The sequence below is a fragment of the Manis pentadactyla genome, chromosome 9 (genome assembly GCF_030020395.1).
Source record: "Manis pentadactyla isolate mManPen7 chromosome 9, mManPen7.hap1, whole genome shotgun sequence".
NCBI classification, from domain to species: Eukaryota; Metazoa; Chordata; class Mammalia; order Pholidota; family Manidae; genus Manis; species Manis pentadactyla.
Window position 1 is genome coordinate 108,439,747 of NC_080027.1, and position 19,212 is coordinate 108,458,958.

The window sequence follows — 19,212 nt, forward strand, 5'->3', positions numbered from 1 at the left end:
CATAACACTGCCACCCCTTACCTCATATGGATGTCCTTCTCACCCCACTAGGCTCTGACTCCCCAGGTCAGGCTCTTCCCTATTCCCTTGCCCTGTATCCTCTTTAACCTCTTTGGACTCTGTTCTCTGTGGGAGCGCCACCTCACTCTGTTTTGGCTTATGCCTTGCCATGTAGGACCACTCCGAAGTGGACATCCATATGCCCCACTTGGGCTCTGACTCCCCATACAGGCCACCCTCCTATATTAGATGCCTGCCTTCTTTGTCTCACTCAGATTGGGACACCCCACTTTGGGGCCTCCGTGCACCCCTGCATGGATACCCTCATTGTCCTGTTTCATCTAGTGCTTTAGGACTGAATCATTCAAGAAGGTTAAAGGGAAGTCTTGAGAAGGATTCTTTGTATTGTTCACAAAATCAAAAGTCATGATTGTCCTTACCCATATTCCTGAAAAGTTATGAGAATAAATGACTGTTGTGGGAAAGACTAAGCAATTTTTTAATTTTTGCCAATCAGAAGTAATATGTTGATTAAACCTATAGTTCTAATTGCTTTCATTATGAACTTTTAATTTGTGAAAATGTTTTCTATAAGAAATATTTAAAGAAAAAAAGACCCATCTCTCAGTATAATTAAAATAAGCTATGTGTTCCCTTTATTCTTTGTGTCTGTACATGTATGCCTTATATGTTACAGTGTTTGTAATTTTGTATTCCTTTGAGTGGCTCAATTTTTTAAAATAAGGACATTTAGATACTAGATTGCTGGTAGCAGAAGTTCTTCGGATTTTTTAAAGGTCCTTAAATTATTATACTTGTGATCATTTATAAAAATATGTAAAATATACAAATAAAATTTATAAGTAAAAAAAAATTTATATTTTAGCCATTTTTTAAGAATATCAATCCTTTATTTTTCCAAACTTACTACATTTTACTTAGTTTGAGATTTATTATAACATTTTCTGTTAATTCTTGACACAGATTTTTGTATTAGTTAAGACAATTATCTTTTGTGAATTTTACTACATATAGAATACACAAATTTATTCTACATTTGTGAAATCTATTAGTAGATTCTTCTACTACTTTGAAGATTTTTGCTTCATACATTGAGAATTATTCATTTGTATTTTTTTCTAAGTGTCTAATGGATTTTCTTTTTACACTTGACTCCTTCCTCCATCTTACATTTTTTTATTATAAGATATAGAAAAAAGGTATCTATATTCCAGTGTATCTATATTCTATGATTGATAAAAGGAAACTTGTGAGCTAAGTAAAATTTGTAAACATAGCATTTCTCTTTTGTTGTTGTTTTTTTTGAGTTTGAACGTTTGTGGAAAATAAACAATCCATTGAACTCCCTTATTTCCCCAAAACATGGACAGGTAGAAATTCACAAAGATGACTTTGGGTAAGCATATTGAGCCATCTATTTAATCATGAAGGAAATCTTTTTTTTAATAGAAGTATTGTTGATGTATAACCTTATCTTGATTTCAAATATACAGCACAGTGGTTCAACACTTAAAACCATATCATTAAATCCTCACCCCCTCTACTGCAATTACTATCTGTCAACTTAGTAAGATGTTACAGAATCATTAGCTGTATTCTCCATGCCATACTACTGTCCCTGTGACCAGCTTATATTGTGATTGTGAATTATTGTGCCCCTTTATTATCCCTTTCACCTTTCCCCACACCCACCCCAACTCCTCCCCCTTGTTAATCACTAGTTCCTTTTTATCTATGAGTCTACTGCTGTTTTGTTCCTTCTGTTTTTATTTCAACCATTTTTGAATGTGATATAATTTTGCCCTTTAATACCTTAATTTCAGCTATTTTACAAATACGGTTTTGAGGATAAACATAATTTTGAAAATGAAAGTGTTTAAGATCACTTTGAAATGTTAAATTCCATATAAATGTAACACCTTGCCTCCTCTTGTTTGTAGGACTCTCATAGTGATGATGATACGAAGGATAATAAGGCAACCAGTCCTGGTCCAACTGACTTGGAAACCCGCAGTCCTTCCCCCATTTCAATCTCCAGCAGTGAAACTAGCAGCATTATGCAGAAATTGAAGAAAATGAGAAGCCGCATGGATGAAAAGTAATTTGTTTTTATAAATATCTCCTATTTACATTGGAAGTAGTAGCAACAAATAATATTCTTACTGTAATTAGATTGATATAACATAATATTTTATGGATTCAGTAGCATTTTAGCAGAATTAGTAAATCAACCTAGAAGTCAGTTAACTAGATCTTTTTTATAAAACACATTTTCTTGTTTTTTTCTTATTTTAAAAATCAAAGTAGTATTTGCATATACACCCATGACAATGTTTTCTCCTTTCTTTTATTAGAAGTTATGAAGAAGTGTGAAATTTGTACCTTCTCTGAGGCCATGTCTATTGACTTGGGGGTGTAATTAATGGCATACCCTGAGATCACATCCTGTGGCTCTCAGAGAGAGCTGATTAATTAGAAGAGTGAAATTTTATTCTCATTAGTAGGTGTGGATTGCTCAGTTAAAACCAGAGAAACAGAAATTCTCCTGGGAAGTTGGGATTTGGCAGGCCACCATTCTTCTAAAACATTTCTAAGTGTTATTTTTTAAAGGGTTTTTGAAGGAAAACTACTATTCAGATGTAGCTCAGTTGTTCATCAGCTTTGACCATGTAAAATGACATTTATGTGAGAGTTTACTCTTTTGGATGTACATTTAACTAAATACACTTGTAAAGTAGCCGCTTGTGGACCCTATCCTTGACTTTAACCTCTACCTTCTTTAAACTAGAAGAGAGACCCATTACAATTTTTTGTTGACTGCTATTTTGAGTTAGCAATTTGAACTACAGATTGAACCTAAGTTGTATCTTGATATCCTTTAATAGTGTATCACATCACCAAATTTAATAATACTGTATATTATATGTGACTTCAACCTATGATTTAATTAGTTTCTGAACAGTCAAGCAGTTCTAAGTCAAATGGCACTTCATTGCTTAATTGAGATTATGTAATTTAAAATTGACATTTCATGACTTAAAGTACCTAAATAGATTATGAAGGGACTTGTAACAATAAATGTTTTTTAGAGTAAAAAAATATAAGTGAACCCCAAAATTTATGTAAATGTGTAAATATTCCTTTTGGATGATTTCCATGGGATGTACTAATTCAGGCTTTTTCAAGTAGGAATATATTGACATTTAGACTGAATATATTTTCCTCCTTTCCAGGTAAAATTTTCCAGTCGCCAATATAGATACACTGTATTGCTCTAGGGATCTTTGAATTCAAAATAATCCCTCATAAATGTTCATAACTAATTGGACATTTTATATCCACCTCCAAAAGTCTTTGAATGGTAAATGCTCAAGAACAGATAGTTTCAGGGGTATTTTCTTCATTGATCCCTTTCTTGTCTTTATGAGGTCTTTATTGCTGGTCTCTATGAATAATATCCGAATTATTTTAATTATATCTGTAGAAGAAACTGCTAATCCTAGTCGGTTTGTGAGATTAGTCAGTTTATGTGGTAGTTGTTTTAAATTTGGTGAAAGCTTTAAAAATTCTAAATTAACAACTTAAAGGTTCAATTTATTGATTTTGTTCTAAGTTTTGTTAACTATGTTCTCGAATCCAAAATACTAAACACCCCAAATTTTTGTATTACTGCTCTACCTTCCTTTGTCAGCTACAGAAGTAAACTTTTGAAAAGTTTGTCAAAAAGAAGAGGCCTTGAAGCATTCAGTGACTTTACTATTTGTTGTTGGAAGCAGTGCAGTTGTGTTTGTGGGTAGGGATGAGGGAAAGACAGTAGTGGCACAGAAATCAGCTTTAATATTTGGACGATGCTATTTAAATTTGAGGATGAACGAGTATTTTCCAAAATTAGCAGTGCATTAAAAAAGATTATTGTTAAACAATAGTTGTTTTTTAATCTCCAGAGCAAAGTAATGTGAAAACTAATTTTAAATACTGTTCAGATCACCAAAGCTTTATAATTATATCTCCAACAATATTGGAATGTCAGCTCAATAAATAAAAAGTGAGCTAATTTTGTAATCATTTGCTACAGTAGATACCTAATAAAATCATTTAAGAATTCACTAATAGGCACTATTATTTGTTCTGTAGATTTGCAAAAGCAGTCTTCCAAGAGATTTTATTGATGTAAAGCCTGTCAAAAAATAGTCATCCTTCTCAATAAGTTTAGCTAATGTTTTGGAGAATTTTTCATTATGTATTGTTGCTTATTGTTAACCTCTGAACTCTGATTCCATGACAAGTATTTTTCTGAAGAGATCAAATTGTTCTTGGCTACAATGCAAGATTTCCTTCTTGAATGTTTCATTGAGACAACAATGCCTTTGTTAAGATTTATATTTCTAATCTATGGCTTTTTGTAACCTCTTTATTGAGTTGACATTTTATAATAATTTCCATTTCTCAGTACAGTGAAAAGCAAAAGAAATTTCAGCTGTGAAAGAGATGAACAGTAATGAAAATATGTTTGTAAAAGCCACAGACTGAATAGCCCTTGGTCTTTTGGTACTATTGGCAAATGAAATCTGAGTTTTATTACTGTGAGGGGTGTTATTTACAATATAAGAGGATTGCCCATAATCATGAAACAGATTTTTTTTTTTTAAATACCATGTAGTTGATTTTTCCTGTCATTTTGCCTATTCCCATTTCAGGAAAATTGTTTACTAAGAAAATAAAACACCGAAGGATGATATTATCTTTAAGTATTAAAACAGGACATAGTGCATTTTCTCTTTCATTGGTTAATAGCAACTTCTCTTCCATATTATTTATCATTAATTTTAACTTATTCCCTTAGCAATTATTTATTGGGAAATGTGTGAATGTGCTAGGTTCTGAGGGCTATGAAGATGAATCAAATGTAAAACCTGCCTGCCCATAAAGAACTTATAGTCTAGGTAGAAAAAAGAACAAGTACCAGGTTCCTTTAGAGAGGCATGTGTAAATTAATTGCTAAGGCGTTCAGAGGAGGAAGAAATTTTTACTGAAAATACTGTATCAAGGAAATTTTCATAGATGAGTGTTCAGTTATATATTTTTGACTTAGAAAGTACTTTATAGCACAAGAATAAAAAAGCAAAATATAACAAACATAAAGTTATTTTTTAGTTTGATCATTGCAGACCAAGGTATGGAAAAATGAATCCTGTAATCATAAAACCCCTGAAACATTCCTTTTAAATATTTCAAATATCCTGTTAGCTTAGAAACCACTAAAGGAGCAAATTAACTTATTTGGTTTTAAATAATTAAGAGTTGAACAGAAATATTGGGTGACATAGCTTTGTCTAAAATATGGTATTGTCTGATCATTATTGAATCTTCACCATTCTGTTGAGTTTATATAAAGTTAAGGATTTGCAAGGGAAAGCTTTTGATATTCCCTCTTAATGTCATTTTCATTAGAAGACCTTTTAATTAGAATTTTTAAAGAAATATATTAAATATTATTGTTTTAAATTAGAAATAGAGTTTTCTGAGAAAAAGTTCTAGACTAAATGTAGTAGCTGAATAAATCCTGGTAGTCTGATACTGTTTTTATTTTCTTTAGTTACTAGATTAGGGATAATGCACCTGTATTATTTCATTTATTAAATTACATGCAAATTATTAGATAATTTTAAGTAGATTTTGTAAGTTATTTTAATGAGATTTAATTTTAATTTTTGCAAGTTATTTTGTAAGTAATTTTACTTAGATAATTTTAATAGATTTGGCTGTAGGAAAAAATAGTAGACTATATTTCCTCTTATTAGGTCAGTACAATCCATATCCTCATTTATCTTCCTTTTTTGAGTGTCATTAAAATGCTTAAGTACTTGAAAGAATTAATCCATTTAAAAATTTAAATTGCTGTTTCATTTTTATTTGTAACAATATAGAATCAAAGAATTATTTAGATCCAAAAGAATTGTAAAATGACTTAAGGGATTAGGTTTTTGTTTAATATCTTTCAGAATCAAATGAGTTTTGAACTGAAAGTTTCATTTACAGTTTAGATCCTAAGTTTGCTCTTTCAGATTATATAACATGATTTTATAATGTTCTGGAATGTATGTATACTACATAAGAAACATTTTTCTGGGAAGAAGTTCTAACTTTAAATTTTTCTTAACACTATTTCATAAACTGTCTTCTTTTTCTATTAGCAATTTCTTTTGTTCCTCTCTAACCTAGGGCTTTTGAATATGCATAATCTTTATAAATGAAAAATAAATGATCGTTACTTGTTCTAAGAGAGAAAATTATATTCCTCTAAATCAAGCTGGACAAAAAAATTTTGATTGTATCTATTTAAAGTTTATTTTACATGTTTCAATATTCTACTTTTTGTACTAGGTCATGCATACATTTAGCAGTTATTCACTTAATAGGGTGGGTGATATTTGAATGTTATGAATGGATTATTTTGGACCTTTTGCCAAGTACATTTGTTTCTGCATAATATTTTGATAATTGGCATAAAAATAAGTTTATTATACCTCCATAAAGAATGGCAAGGAAGGTTGCAGTGTCTTACTGAAATGTGGCAAAACTGTTTTTCCTGAAACTTCAGTGCAGAAAATCAAGGCAATCCAGATACAAGTGTGTGTGTGTATGTGTGTGTGTGTGTAAGTAGATGAAGGGGAGGTGAAATATTAAGTTGTATGTGGGGAAACAGACATTGAAATAATCTGTTATCTAAAGATACACATGTAGGCAAGATTCTACATACTTTTAAAAATGTAGACAAGTGGCTGGATTTATACCTAGATTTTCTCACTTCTGTGACATGGTGATATTATTCCTTGCCCTTCCAAGGCAATAAATGTTGCCTTGATCTAAAATTTATTATTGTGTGCGTGTGAACAGGAGCATGCTCTGTCAAAGAGAATTAACCTTTCCAAACTGTTATTAGACTTAATTATTTATATGTATATACAGTTAAAAAGAAGAGAAACTAGTGGATTATTGTCTACTTTTGTAACTTTAACTATGGAGTTTTCTCCTTACCTTTAACCATGATTGAGCTGTTCATGACATGATTTTTTTTTTTAAACTACTGGCAGTATTTATTGGGGCTAGCTTCGCTTATTCTTAATTATGCATCCTAATATTTTATAGAGTGAGTATTGTATTTAACTATTATTGTTTTAGTGAGCCTTTGTTAAAGATAAAGTAAAATACCTCTAGTAGGTCCTGTTAGCAGTAAGTTTTATGTTGTAGAGGTAAACAAGGTATTTTTACTCTAACTTGATTTTGTAAATTATATTATTTTCAAGCTACATCATTATGGTAAAGTTAAGTAAGGCAATTGTAGTGCTTTTTAATTTAATTTCAAGCTTAAAATATACAACAAGGTACAGATAAAAAAAAAATCACTTGCTCAGGATTACAGATGTGTGTAGAATTGCTGATATACTAGGTTCGTGGCCATAATTGTTGTACACTGTGTTAAAGCTTATGGGAAAACTTATTTAGCTCCACACTATATTTCTCATTACTTTACTCACAAACAAATAAATTTGCCTGAAAGTATAGATGATGGTTAAGTAACATCTTGAGAAGAAAGGCATGTTTATTGAGATATCATTGGTAAGATCTATAAAAGTACATGTTTTGTGTGTTACACAGTGTATAACACTTGCTTTAATTGAGTAGCTTATGATGTTATTCAGGAAGCATGTTAAAAGTTCTTCACTCAGCTCTATGCTTTCCCTTCCTCATTCTTTCTGCCTCTTGATCTCTTGATTTTAAAATCTTCCTCCTTATTTTGTAGACACTGCTCTCCTGTTCACTACTTCTTCTCTGTCTTTACGTCTCATCACTGGGCCTCTCTCAGTGTCTGTTTTCCCAACCTTCATCCCAAATTCCAGCTGTATATCTACAACCAGTTGGTCAGGTAACTTTGCACCTTTTCCAGTGCACTCTTTGATAGAGCATGCTCTGTTCTTTTTGTTTTTTTTGCCTTTTCTTTGTTTCTTTTTTTTTCTAACAGCTTGGAGGCCTCTTGTCAAATGTCCCATAGATTTTTTTTCTTATGTTTCCACATTAATTTGACATGCTGATTGTTCAGAAGTGGAATGACAGTTCTTGTGCTTTTTACTAAATGTTTATTGGGTGTGTGAATGCATTTTTGTTAATCAGCTACCAGTATAGATTGAACACAGTAATATGAGCAGCCCACCTTTTATTTGCTGTGCCATCTACATTTGAAGAGAGTTTAATGTTAGCCTTTTAACTACTCAGTAATTTTTCCTAAATCAGAAATTTCTCCTAAGCTAAGGTATATTGGGCTATTTAATTTCAGAGGTCGGGTTAAATTGAAAAATTTGAGGCATTTAGTGTATCTTTTTACTCAAGTAAACAGTTTTGTGTATGTGCATAAGGCATCTGACTGTGGTGCTTAGTGCATGAAAGACACAATGATCACCTGACATTGCATCTCTTGGGTAATTGGAACCAAACTGGTTAACTGAAGCAAAACCAGACTGAATTTGAAAATAAAAGTAAAAAAAGGGACATAAACATGTTTTTTTGTTTGCTTGCTTGTTTGGGGGCTTTGGAATTTGTTTTTTGTTGTTGTTTTGGTCTTTGTTGTTTGGGTTTGTGTGTTTTCTGGTCTAAGCCTTCATAATAAATTGCTTTTATCTTATGTTACATAAAGGAGTCACCTATGAGAAATGAATGCATAAGTTAAGTCATGATTGTTCAGATACTCTGAAGATTTTTTTTTCTGAAATTACCACATTTTTCCTTTGATAATCTTCATAAACTATTATAAGTAAAGCATGAATTCTCTCATTTTCTGAATAAATTGACTCATCAAAGCTTCTGTTGTCTCAAACTTTTTTCAGAGGAGTAATGTCAACGTCCTGTTTTTACATAGCTTGTTGATAAGGTAACGAGTGATAGAGCTCTCACAGTGATTTTTATCTATAAATTTGTTCTCTCACTGTTCTTCACTGTGTGACCATAGGTTTCTAACAAAGAGAGAGCAAAAACTAATGCAACGGCGACAGCACGCAGAAGAATTACTAGAGTGGAAGCGACGATTGGATGCAGAGGAAGCAGAAATTCGTCAAATGGAAAAACAGGCTTTGGCTGCCTGGGACAAAGAATTAATAAAACCTAAAACTCCTAAGAAAGAGCTAGAGGACCAGAAAACAGAACAAAAAGGTAATAAATACACCGTTCAGACTACAACTAAAGCCTAACATAACTGTTTTACTTCACTATTTTAAAAACTGATCAATTAAGGGTGAAGAATGCAATACAATTTTAAGTGCTACAGAAATTGGAAAGATAAGAGAATGTTATGAATAACTTTGTGCTAATATACTTGAAAACTTTAAAGAAATGCTTAAATTCCATAAAATCGGGATAGGTTTATTCCATGGCCATGTGATATTTAACACACATTAAAAAACTGGTAATGTGGTGAATTACTTAAACAGATTAAAGGAGAAAAATCACATAATCTAATGGATTCAGAAAAGGCATTTGATAAAATCCAAAAAGCATTTGTAATAAAACAAATAAACTTCAGATCAAAGTAGCAATAGGAGAGAACTTTCCTTATCCGATACAGGATATCTATTAACAAAACCTAAACCTAGAACATATATCATACTTAAAGATAAAGCTTTGGAAGCTTCCCCTTTGAATTTGGAAATAAGTCAAAGATGCTTTTTTCACCTATGAAGTGAAAGGAAGAAGCAAAACTCATTATTACAGATGATAAGGCTATACACAGAAAATCCAGCTTTTCCATGTCAGTTGTTAGAATTAACAATTGAGTTTAACAAGGTTGCTGGATATAGAATCCATAAATAAAATTCATGTTTTGTTGCATGTAAAATTGCATGTCTATAGACCACCAGAAATTTGTTAGAAAAATCTAAATTTTATAAGGAATACTATTATAATAGAAATAAAAAATATGAGATACCTAGGAATAAGTTTAACAAAAAATATCTAGGATCTTTATGGAGAAAAATGTAGAATTTTTTAGGTGACATTAGAGTATAATAGAAAATTTTTCCATATGCACCGATAGATTATGTCATAAAAGATGTTCATTCTCCCTGAACTTATTTGTAGATTCAATTCAAGTCAGAAACCCAGCAAGATTTCTTCATAGGATTTGATAAGCTCATTTTAGAATTTATATGAAAGATCCAAGGACCAAAAAGCATGACACTCCTAAAGAAGAACTATAAAACACAGGAACTTACTTTACCAGATGTCAATACTTCTGAAACTGTAATAATTAAAATAATATGATATTTGTGCAGAGATAGACAAATAGACTATGAAATAGCCCAGAAAAAAAAGTCTGTCCATATATGGAAAGTTGACTTCAGACTTAGGTAACTTTGCAGACTAATGAAGAAAAGAAAGACTCTCCAATCAATTTTTGTGGGAGGAAAAAATGATGGTGGATTCCTATATAACAATATAAAAAGGCTTTATCTCAAAGGGGGAGAAAAGCTTAAATGTGAAAATTAAAACTATAAAACTTGTAGAAGACAGTGTAAAAAATTATATGACATCAAGAGGAAGGAAAGATTTAACGTGTTATACAAAGCAAAAACCGTAAAGGGAACGGCTGATAAGTTTGACTTCCATAAATTTAAATTTTTCTTTCATTTGTATACCATAAAGAAAGCAAAACAGAATGAGATTTTTGCAACACATGTGACTGGCAAAGGAATATTATCAAAAATATGTAAGTGAATTCTATAAAACAATAATGAAATGACAACCACATTAAATGAAGTAGGCAAAAGAATAGACACTTCACAAATGAAGAACTCATGTTCAATAAACATATGAAAAGGTGTCCAACTTCATTAGTAATCAGGGCATAAAATTATAAAGAAATACTATTGCATACTTGTATTCATTTCCTCGGACTGCCTGCCGTAACAAATTATCACGAATTCGGTGGCTTAAAAGAAAAGTTTTATTCTCTTACTTACGGAGATCAGAAGTACAAAATTGAGGAGTTGGCAATATCGTGGTCTCTCTAAAGGTTCCAGGGGACAGTTCTTTCATTCTTCTTCCCAGTTTCTGGTGGCTATGCATCTCTTGTGTTTGCATACCTGCATTCTCATGTGGTCTTCTCCATGTCTGTCTTCTCATCTTTTGTCTCATAAGGAAACTTGTCATGATTTTGGGCCTCACCATGGTGATCTCACCATGAGATTCTTAACTAATTTTACATCTGCCAAGATCTTTTTTCCAAATAAGTTTATCTTTATGGGTCCCTGGGGCTAAGACATGGACATATCTTTCTGGGGGCCATCATTTAACCCATTCATAATACCTATCAAATCTTTTGGTAGAAGGATAGAACAAAGAACTACTGGTGTAAGTGTTAAACCTAGTTTAAAAAACAGTAAAAGGAGAGGCATTAAAAATAATAAAACCATAAAAATAATAAAAGTGAGATACACACATCCTACAATTCATAGTTCCATTCCCAGGTATAAATTCTAGAGCATTGCTTCTTAAAATATGGCCCATGAAACTCTGGTGAGGCTCTGAGATCCTTTCAGGGAGTCTGAGAGGTCGAACTTATTTTTATAATACTAACATGTTGTTTGCCTTTTTCACTGTATTGACATTACCCTGATGGTACAAAAATAATGGTGGGTAAAATTGCTGATGCCTTACTGTGAATCAGGGCAGGGGCGCCAAATTGTATTAGTAGTCATTATTACTCTTCACTGCCTTGCACTCAAAATAAAAATATGCCAGTTTATGTAAAAATGTCCTTAAGTAAGCATTTACAAATATTAATTTTATTGAGTCTCTGTCTTGGAGTACATATCTTTTTAATGTTCTGGTTGATGAAATAGGAAATATGCACAAAGCAGTGGCATGTGCTGAACCATGATGGTTGTCTTGAAGAAAAGCACTTAATGCAGTTTGAGTTGCAGGATGAACTAGCCATTTTTTCATGAAGTACCATTTGTACTTAAATGACTAACTGTGGTTATTCAGACTTGGGTATTTGGCAAACAGTTTCTCAGAAATAAATAAAGCAACTGTGACTCTTCAAGGAAAACAACTGACAGTATTTATTGCCAGTGATAAAATTTAAGCCTTCAAGTGAAAATTAGGATTTTAGAAATGCCGTTTCCTCTACCATGAGCTTGACAGCTTTCCAATACTTAAAAGATTTTTCTGATATGATGAGAGCATGATATTAATCAGTCATCTTTTCATATTGTGTTATGAAATGTGTCAACATTTGGAGATCTTCATAACTCAGTGGACCAGTATTTTCCAAATTATCAGTGATGATTTAGAAAACCATGCATGGGTGAAAGATCCATTGAAAGTACAGGGTAGACCAATGGATTTTAATGTAACAAATCACAAAAAGTTCATCGATAAGATTTCACATTCTACATTAGAGCTAACACTTAAGAAGCTACCAAATGTCAACTTTTGGTATAATATAAAAAAAAGAATATCTATGAAGACTGTTAGAATACTCTTCCCTTTTCTAAGTATGTATCATCTGTGTAAAGCCAGCTTTCCTGCATATGCTCACCTAAAACAACATATAGCTATAGATTGCATATAGAAGCAGATAAGGAGAATCCAACTGCCTTCTCTTAAGCGTGACAGTAAATTATATTTTTTTAAGTGTATAACATTCCTTCTCCTTTCAACTAAACCTTTTTTTAGAAAAATGCAGTTATTTTAAATTTTAGAAAATGTTATTTATGTTAACATGTTTATTACTGTTATTTTAAAATAAATATTTAAAAAATGTTTCCACTTTAATTTCTAGTATGGTAAATATTGATAGTATATCTATAACCACATAAACTAAAGCTTTTTGGGGAGTCTTAATAATTTTTCAGAGTGTAAAGTGGTCCTGAGGCCAAATGTTTGAGAACTGCTATCTTAGAGTAATTTTTTCAAATTGTGGGTTATCCTATTAGAGATACATGAAAACCATTTAGTGAATGGTAGTCAGCATTGTTTAAAGTTGAAATAGAATAGAAAATACCACTATATCACACATGGTAAGGATAAATATTATAGTTAAAGTATAAAATCCGAAAGCCACTGCTGTAGAGAACTTTTACATAGGTAGACAGATGGCTATTTGGATAATAGATAATAGATTGATATAAATATATCTATAAATACCTATATAGATACATATAGATATCTATAGATATTTATATACTAGGAGATACATATGACATTGTTCATAGCAATATTTGAAGTACCAAAAAAAAAAAAAAAGGTAACTACCCACATGTCCTTCAGTAGGAGAATTGGTAAATAAATTGTGGTATATTCACCTATTACATCATGTTCAGTGAAAATGAAAAAATGACAACTATACAAATCAACATACATGAATCACAAAACAAATCACAGAGACTACAAGCAGGTTGATTGCTTTTGTAGAAAATTGAAAAGCATGCAAAACTAAGTGATATATTATTTAGCTATACATACCAAATGATATATAAAACCAGTGACATAATATAGTTCATGTGTAATCTTCCTCTTCTATTCAGCAGAGCATACTTCTGCATCAGCTTCCCCATCCTTATTGTATAGCCTCAAATTCTGCTTCAGATTTGTCCATCTTAGAATGAAATTTAAGAGGACCTGGAAAAAAGACTAACTTTCTCAGGTTTCATCATGGGCTGTAATAGAAGTAGAAAACAATTCTGACTGACTAGAAGGCAAAAATAGCTTGTTCAAGCCTTCATTTATCAGGAACTGTTGGCCTACTGAATCATGGAAAGCATTATTGGGTAAATGTAGTAAAGGCAGCTTTAATGCAATTTGAATATCATCAAATATAGCTTATGAATAGTTGAACTACCTAATAAGGTAAAGTGGTATAAAGAAAAATAGGAAAATACAATATAATGAAATAAATGACAGTGTACCCATTAGGGCACATTGTTGCAACAGCTGAAGCTGACTTAGACCAAGCAGAAGAGTAACTTATTCTAAAGGATATTTGGTGGTTCATAACATTTTTCAGATGTCTACAGAGTAAGCTCCACACTAAGATTCTAAAGACAGTGCTAGCACCACACCACAGAACTGGCCTGATGAGAAAACTGCCCCAGGTGCTACTCAGCAGAGCCCTAGAGAAAACTTCCATTTTCATTTCCCAATTAATGCCACTTCTGCACCAGGAAACCAGCCTTGCAACCACCAAAAAATCCACTGTCACTACCAAAGCCACCTAAAATAGCTTCCACGTGGTTTCTTCCTCAGGTTACTCACTTCCAAGATGAGGTCTCTTACAGGGACATCCAGCACCAAATCCTAGCAGCAAGGGAGGCTGGGAATATCATTTTTCTAGGTTCTGTTTTGGGTAACATGAACTTTTGTAGTGGGAAATTTATCAAAAAGCAGTGAAGGATTAAAAATGTGCTTGGACTCCAAGAAATATGACAGATGTCCACTAGAAGCAGAATTCAAGCCATGTACCTTTCTTTCATAAAGCACTGTAAAATATCATTCAGGAAAGAACTCTCAGACTTTCATCCAAAGCCTGATTTTTAAAACAGTCTTCAGATGCAATGACTTCAGTCTTTTCCCACCTAAACAAAAAAGAAGCTACTTTTGTTTCTGTATTTGAAATATAAAATAGAGTTATAATGACTCTTAAATTCTTCATGGCAGAAAGCATTAGGTTATAGATTAAGAAATTGTTCAGTATTTACTATGTGCTTGTAGTTGTGTAACAATATACAATAGATATACATTGGTAAACAAATCAACCATATATTGGAAAGTTTTGAGTTTGAAGAATATACTTATTGTATAATTACTACTGTATAATTACTTCAGACTCCCCACAGTATCAAAATCTAGATTTTGTTAAGTGTATTTTTCACATAGTAAGTTTGTTAGAGACTATCTTCATCTGCAATAGAATTTTCTGTCATCATCAGGAGGTTTTGTCTGTGCTGTCCAATGTAGTAACCACTAGCTATGTGTGGCTATTAAGCTCTTGAAATTTGTCTAGTAGACCTGAGGAACTGAATTTTACTTAATTTTCATATTTACATATGATTTACATATTTACATAACCATGTGTGGCTAATGGCTACCACACAGGGCAGCACATGCAGATTACATATTTCACAAAGTTTTGGAGTTTTTTCATTTTGTTTTATGTCACATTATATAGGATATATTTAAAAGAAATGCTAAAGGTTAGCTGAGATTGTTCATATTTCTTCCAAAGTGTCCAAATGCTGCTAATCTCCTATTGACATATAACTCTGTCTTCAAAAGTTAAAGATACAATGAAATACCAGCTTACATTTATTAGGGTGGCTATTATCAAAAAAGAAGAAGAGGAAGACAAAACGTGCTGGTGAGAATTTAGAGAAATGGGAATCCTTGTGTGTAAACCATTGGTTTACCTTTGAGGTATGGACATTGTGCAAATGAAAGTGGTTGAGGATAAGTGGGTGAAGTAATTGCTTTACATCCTTCTGTACTCTTTGAAGTTTTTTTTTTTTTTACTACATTCTTAACACTACTTTTATAATTTAAAAAGTATGGGAAAAGGCAAAATGAAGACTTCCAAAATGAAGTCTTCCACAAAGACTTCAAATTGGAAAAGCCTCAGTGATTCCTTTTCAGGAGGTGGTAGTACAAGTGATTTTCATTTTCTTCATTAAACAATTTTTATATTATTTTAACTTTTCAAAGGAGTGTATGTTACTTATCAGACAAAAATAAAATACCTGTGTTGAGGGGTATAAAGCGGAAATGTAGAAGATTCTTCTATTCCCTACTACTTAAAAATTAAATGATTTTGTAAATCATTTAAAATTTTGCCCACATTCTATCTTAGAATAAATGAATACCCTTGAGGATTTTTAGAATTCCTGCCGTCATTCAACCACTCTGATTATATTTCTTATACACAGTATAAAACTATAACTTAAAAATTTTTTAACTGAATTGCTTTTAAATTGTTGTTTATTAAAGTAAAACATTCTTGGGGGTGTAGGTATTTCTTATGTTAAATAAACTTATTTTACAGATTTCAAGCCTAAAGTCTTAGGTGATATTTTTTAGAATTGAGTATAACACAAAGTTAGCAATGCTGACCCAAAGTGTGATATAACCTAATCCTTGTGGGGCATTGTAGAGACAAAGAGAAGAGAACAAAGGAAAGCAACGTATGTTCTTAAGATTATACAGGTATAATGTCAAGAATTTTCTGTTTGGTGTCAAATATATTTGTTTTCTTAGAAAAAGCAGAGACCATAACAAACAGGAAATTCTAGAGCCAGGACAGTGCTACAGATTCTGAAAGTGCTAAATAAAATACAGGATATATCTCCATTGATGGCAAGCAGCTTTAATTCATTCATTTTAATTACTAGGTAGCATTTCATTGTATAAATATACCATAATCTATCTTACTTTCAGTAGATAATTGCCTTCCTTCTAGTTTTTGACTATTGCAGCAATTCTGCTGATGACCATGTATATGCCTCATGCTGCATATATGCAAGATTTATCTAGGATGCATATCTAGGAATGGAATTGCTAGATAATAGAGTGTTATCATCTTCTCCAAGTATTCACAAATTGTTTTCCAAAGTGGTTGGACCAATTTCCACTCCTAAACAAATACATAAGTTGTCATTGCTCTGTATCTTCATATACACTTAGGTTGTCAGTGACTGTCATTGCTGATTATATGTTATAAGTATCTTCTCTCAGTTTGTGTAGCCAAAATTCCTGATTAGACTAAGAGACTTTGTAGTAAATGTAATTCATTAAGTGATGGGGTTAAAAAACTAAATGTAGCTAGTAAAATTTTGCTAAAAATAAATGTAAATTTTAACAGTTGAACATTTGCCTTGACCAAAAATATTTACTTTTTCCTGTTTTCATGCTCTCTTTCTAGAAATAGCAAGTGAAGCAGACTCTCTGATACCTTCCTACTCTCGTCTACACAGTGAAAGCTCTATCCCAGAAGAACTGGGCAGCCCTGCTGTTGAATATATACCATCTGAGTCTATAGTTCCAGGGCAGCCAGGGAGTCCAGATCATAGTATACTTACTGAAGAAATGGTTTTTTCACAAGAACTGGAATCCTCTACCTCTCCTAGTAAATACGTAAGTTAATGTATATTTATATCTTAAAGCTTCTTTAGAAAGAAACCTGTCTAAAAGGTTTATTATTAACAGTTACAGTCTTGATGTTAATGACAACACTGACTATCACCCATGTCTGTAACATACAGTATATGCCATTTGAATAGTCACTGAATATCCTTGTGTTGAGAACTTTTAGGATTACTTTCTTAGCATCTTTCAGGTATACCATACAGCAGTGTTAACTGTAGTCACCATGTTGTACATTTTATCCCCAGTACTTATATATCTTATAACTGGAAGTTTATACTATTTGACCACCTTTATCTAAATCCCCACCTCCCAAACCCTACTTCTGGTAAGCACAAATCTGATCTCTTTTTCTGAGAGTTTGGTTTTTTTAAGATTCCATATATAAGTAAGATCATACAGTATTTGTCTCTCTCTGACTTATTTCACTTAACATAATGCCCTCAAGGTCCATCCTTGTCATAAATGGCAGGATTCCCTTTTTCCTGGCTAAGTAGCAAGCACTCCACTATATGTATACCATTATCCGTTCATCTGTTGATGGAGAGCTACCGTATATGATCCAGCAATTCCACTTCTGGGTATATATCCAAAGAAAACAAAGTCACTATGTCAAATAGATATCTGCATCTCCATATTTAGTATTTTTAAAGTTAAAATAAAAGGGTAAATATCACTTATACAGTAGCCACTCCTAGTTTATTGTAAACATCTTTAAAAGCATGCTTTTTTATAACTATTTTTTTAAAAATTAAAGTCTTTTCCTTTATATAACTTGCAAACTGTTTTTTCACTTTTTACGTCGGAGTTATTTAAAGCTCTTTGTAAATATTGTCTTTAACTGGTTAAAATCTCAAATTTTAAATAGAATTTTATAGCTGTATCATAAAACAGTTCCCATTTGGTTTTCTCTTTGAACAGTCACCTCCCAAAAGCTGCACATCTGTGTCAAAGCAGGAGTCTAGCAAAGGAAATCATAGAAATGGAGGACAAGGCCGTCTACCTATCAGATCCCATCAACACAGTTGCAGTTGGTCAGATGAGTCATTATCTATGACACAGTCAGGTAAGACTAATAACAAGGAGTTAGTTTTCTTTGTACTGTATTTGAATTCCTCTTTAATAAGCTTTGTCTAGTGGTATTCTAGTATAATGTTATCCTTTGTTACACTTGTAAAGGCTTTTTTCTTACCAAGATGAAATCATGTATCTCTTTACTTTAATAATTATATCTAACTACACAAAATATAAAAAGTTGTTATATTCTCGGGTGTTGATAGATAGTCATTTATTCTTCAGACATTTGTTGAAATTTTTTCTGTATGTTAGGCACTGTTTATGTGTTCCCATAACACTCTGTTTCAGCTTGTTAAAACAGACAGCACATAAATTGTGACCAACCTTTACCTAGCAGCTTTACCCTACTAGAATATAGACTATGTTTTGTTAAAAGTTGTAGCACCAGGACTTTGCATTGTTAGGTATTTATTAAATGTTTCTTGAATGAGTTAATGAAGACAGGAGGAGAGATAGGAGGTCATAGAGTAGGATAGCATAAGCTTCAAAGGAGGAAAAGTAGAGAACAGACTGCAAATGGTAGTGGGGAGCATGTCTGTTTTCCCATAATTTCTATCCTACTATAAATTTCTATAATACAGGCATACCTTGGAGATATTGCAAGTTGGGTTCCAGACCATGACAATAAAATGAATATTGCAATAATGAGTCAAGTGAAATTTTTGGTTTCTCAGTACATATAAAGTTGTGTTTACACTATACTGTAGCTAAGAGTGCAATAGCATTATGTTTTAAAAAAGTCAGTCAGTGGAACTGTCAGAACACACAACATTCATCGACTAAGTTCCTCATCTTAATATGAGCACAGTTCGTGGTACCCCAGAACAATAAACAATAGTAATAATATATAACCATAACAAATATAATAATAATGAGAAAGTTTGAAATATTTCAAGAATCACCAAAATGTGACACAGAGACACAAAGTGA

At 32.1% G+C, this 19,212-nt stretch overlaps 1 protein-coding gene across 7 annotated transcripts in view; it reads left to right on the plus strand.

Moving 5' to 3' along the window:
- The window catches only part of CEP350 (centrosomal protein 350), a 163,379-nt gene that overhangs the window by 117,157 nt on the left and 27,010 nt on the right, over positions 1-19,212 (plus strand). For 5 of the 7 annotated variants that reach the window (XM_036905933.2, XM_036905935.2, XM_057507914.1 and 2 more), the window contains 5 exons: positions 1,962-2,119; positions 7,826-7,948; positions 9,026-9,225; positions 16,985-17,196; positions 18,127-18,271. In XM_036905933.2, the coding sequence (XP_036761828.2) occupies positions 1,962-2,119; positions 7,826-7,948; positions 9,026-9,225; positions 16,985-17,196; positions 18,127-18,271 (838 nt within the window). The remainder of the gene's footprint in view (positions 1-1,961; positions 2,120-7,825; positions 7,949-9,025; positions 9,226-16,984; positions 17,197-18,126; positions 18,272-19,212) is intronic. The other 2 variants (XM_036905937.2, XM_036905939.2) reach the window with 1 other exon arrangement.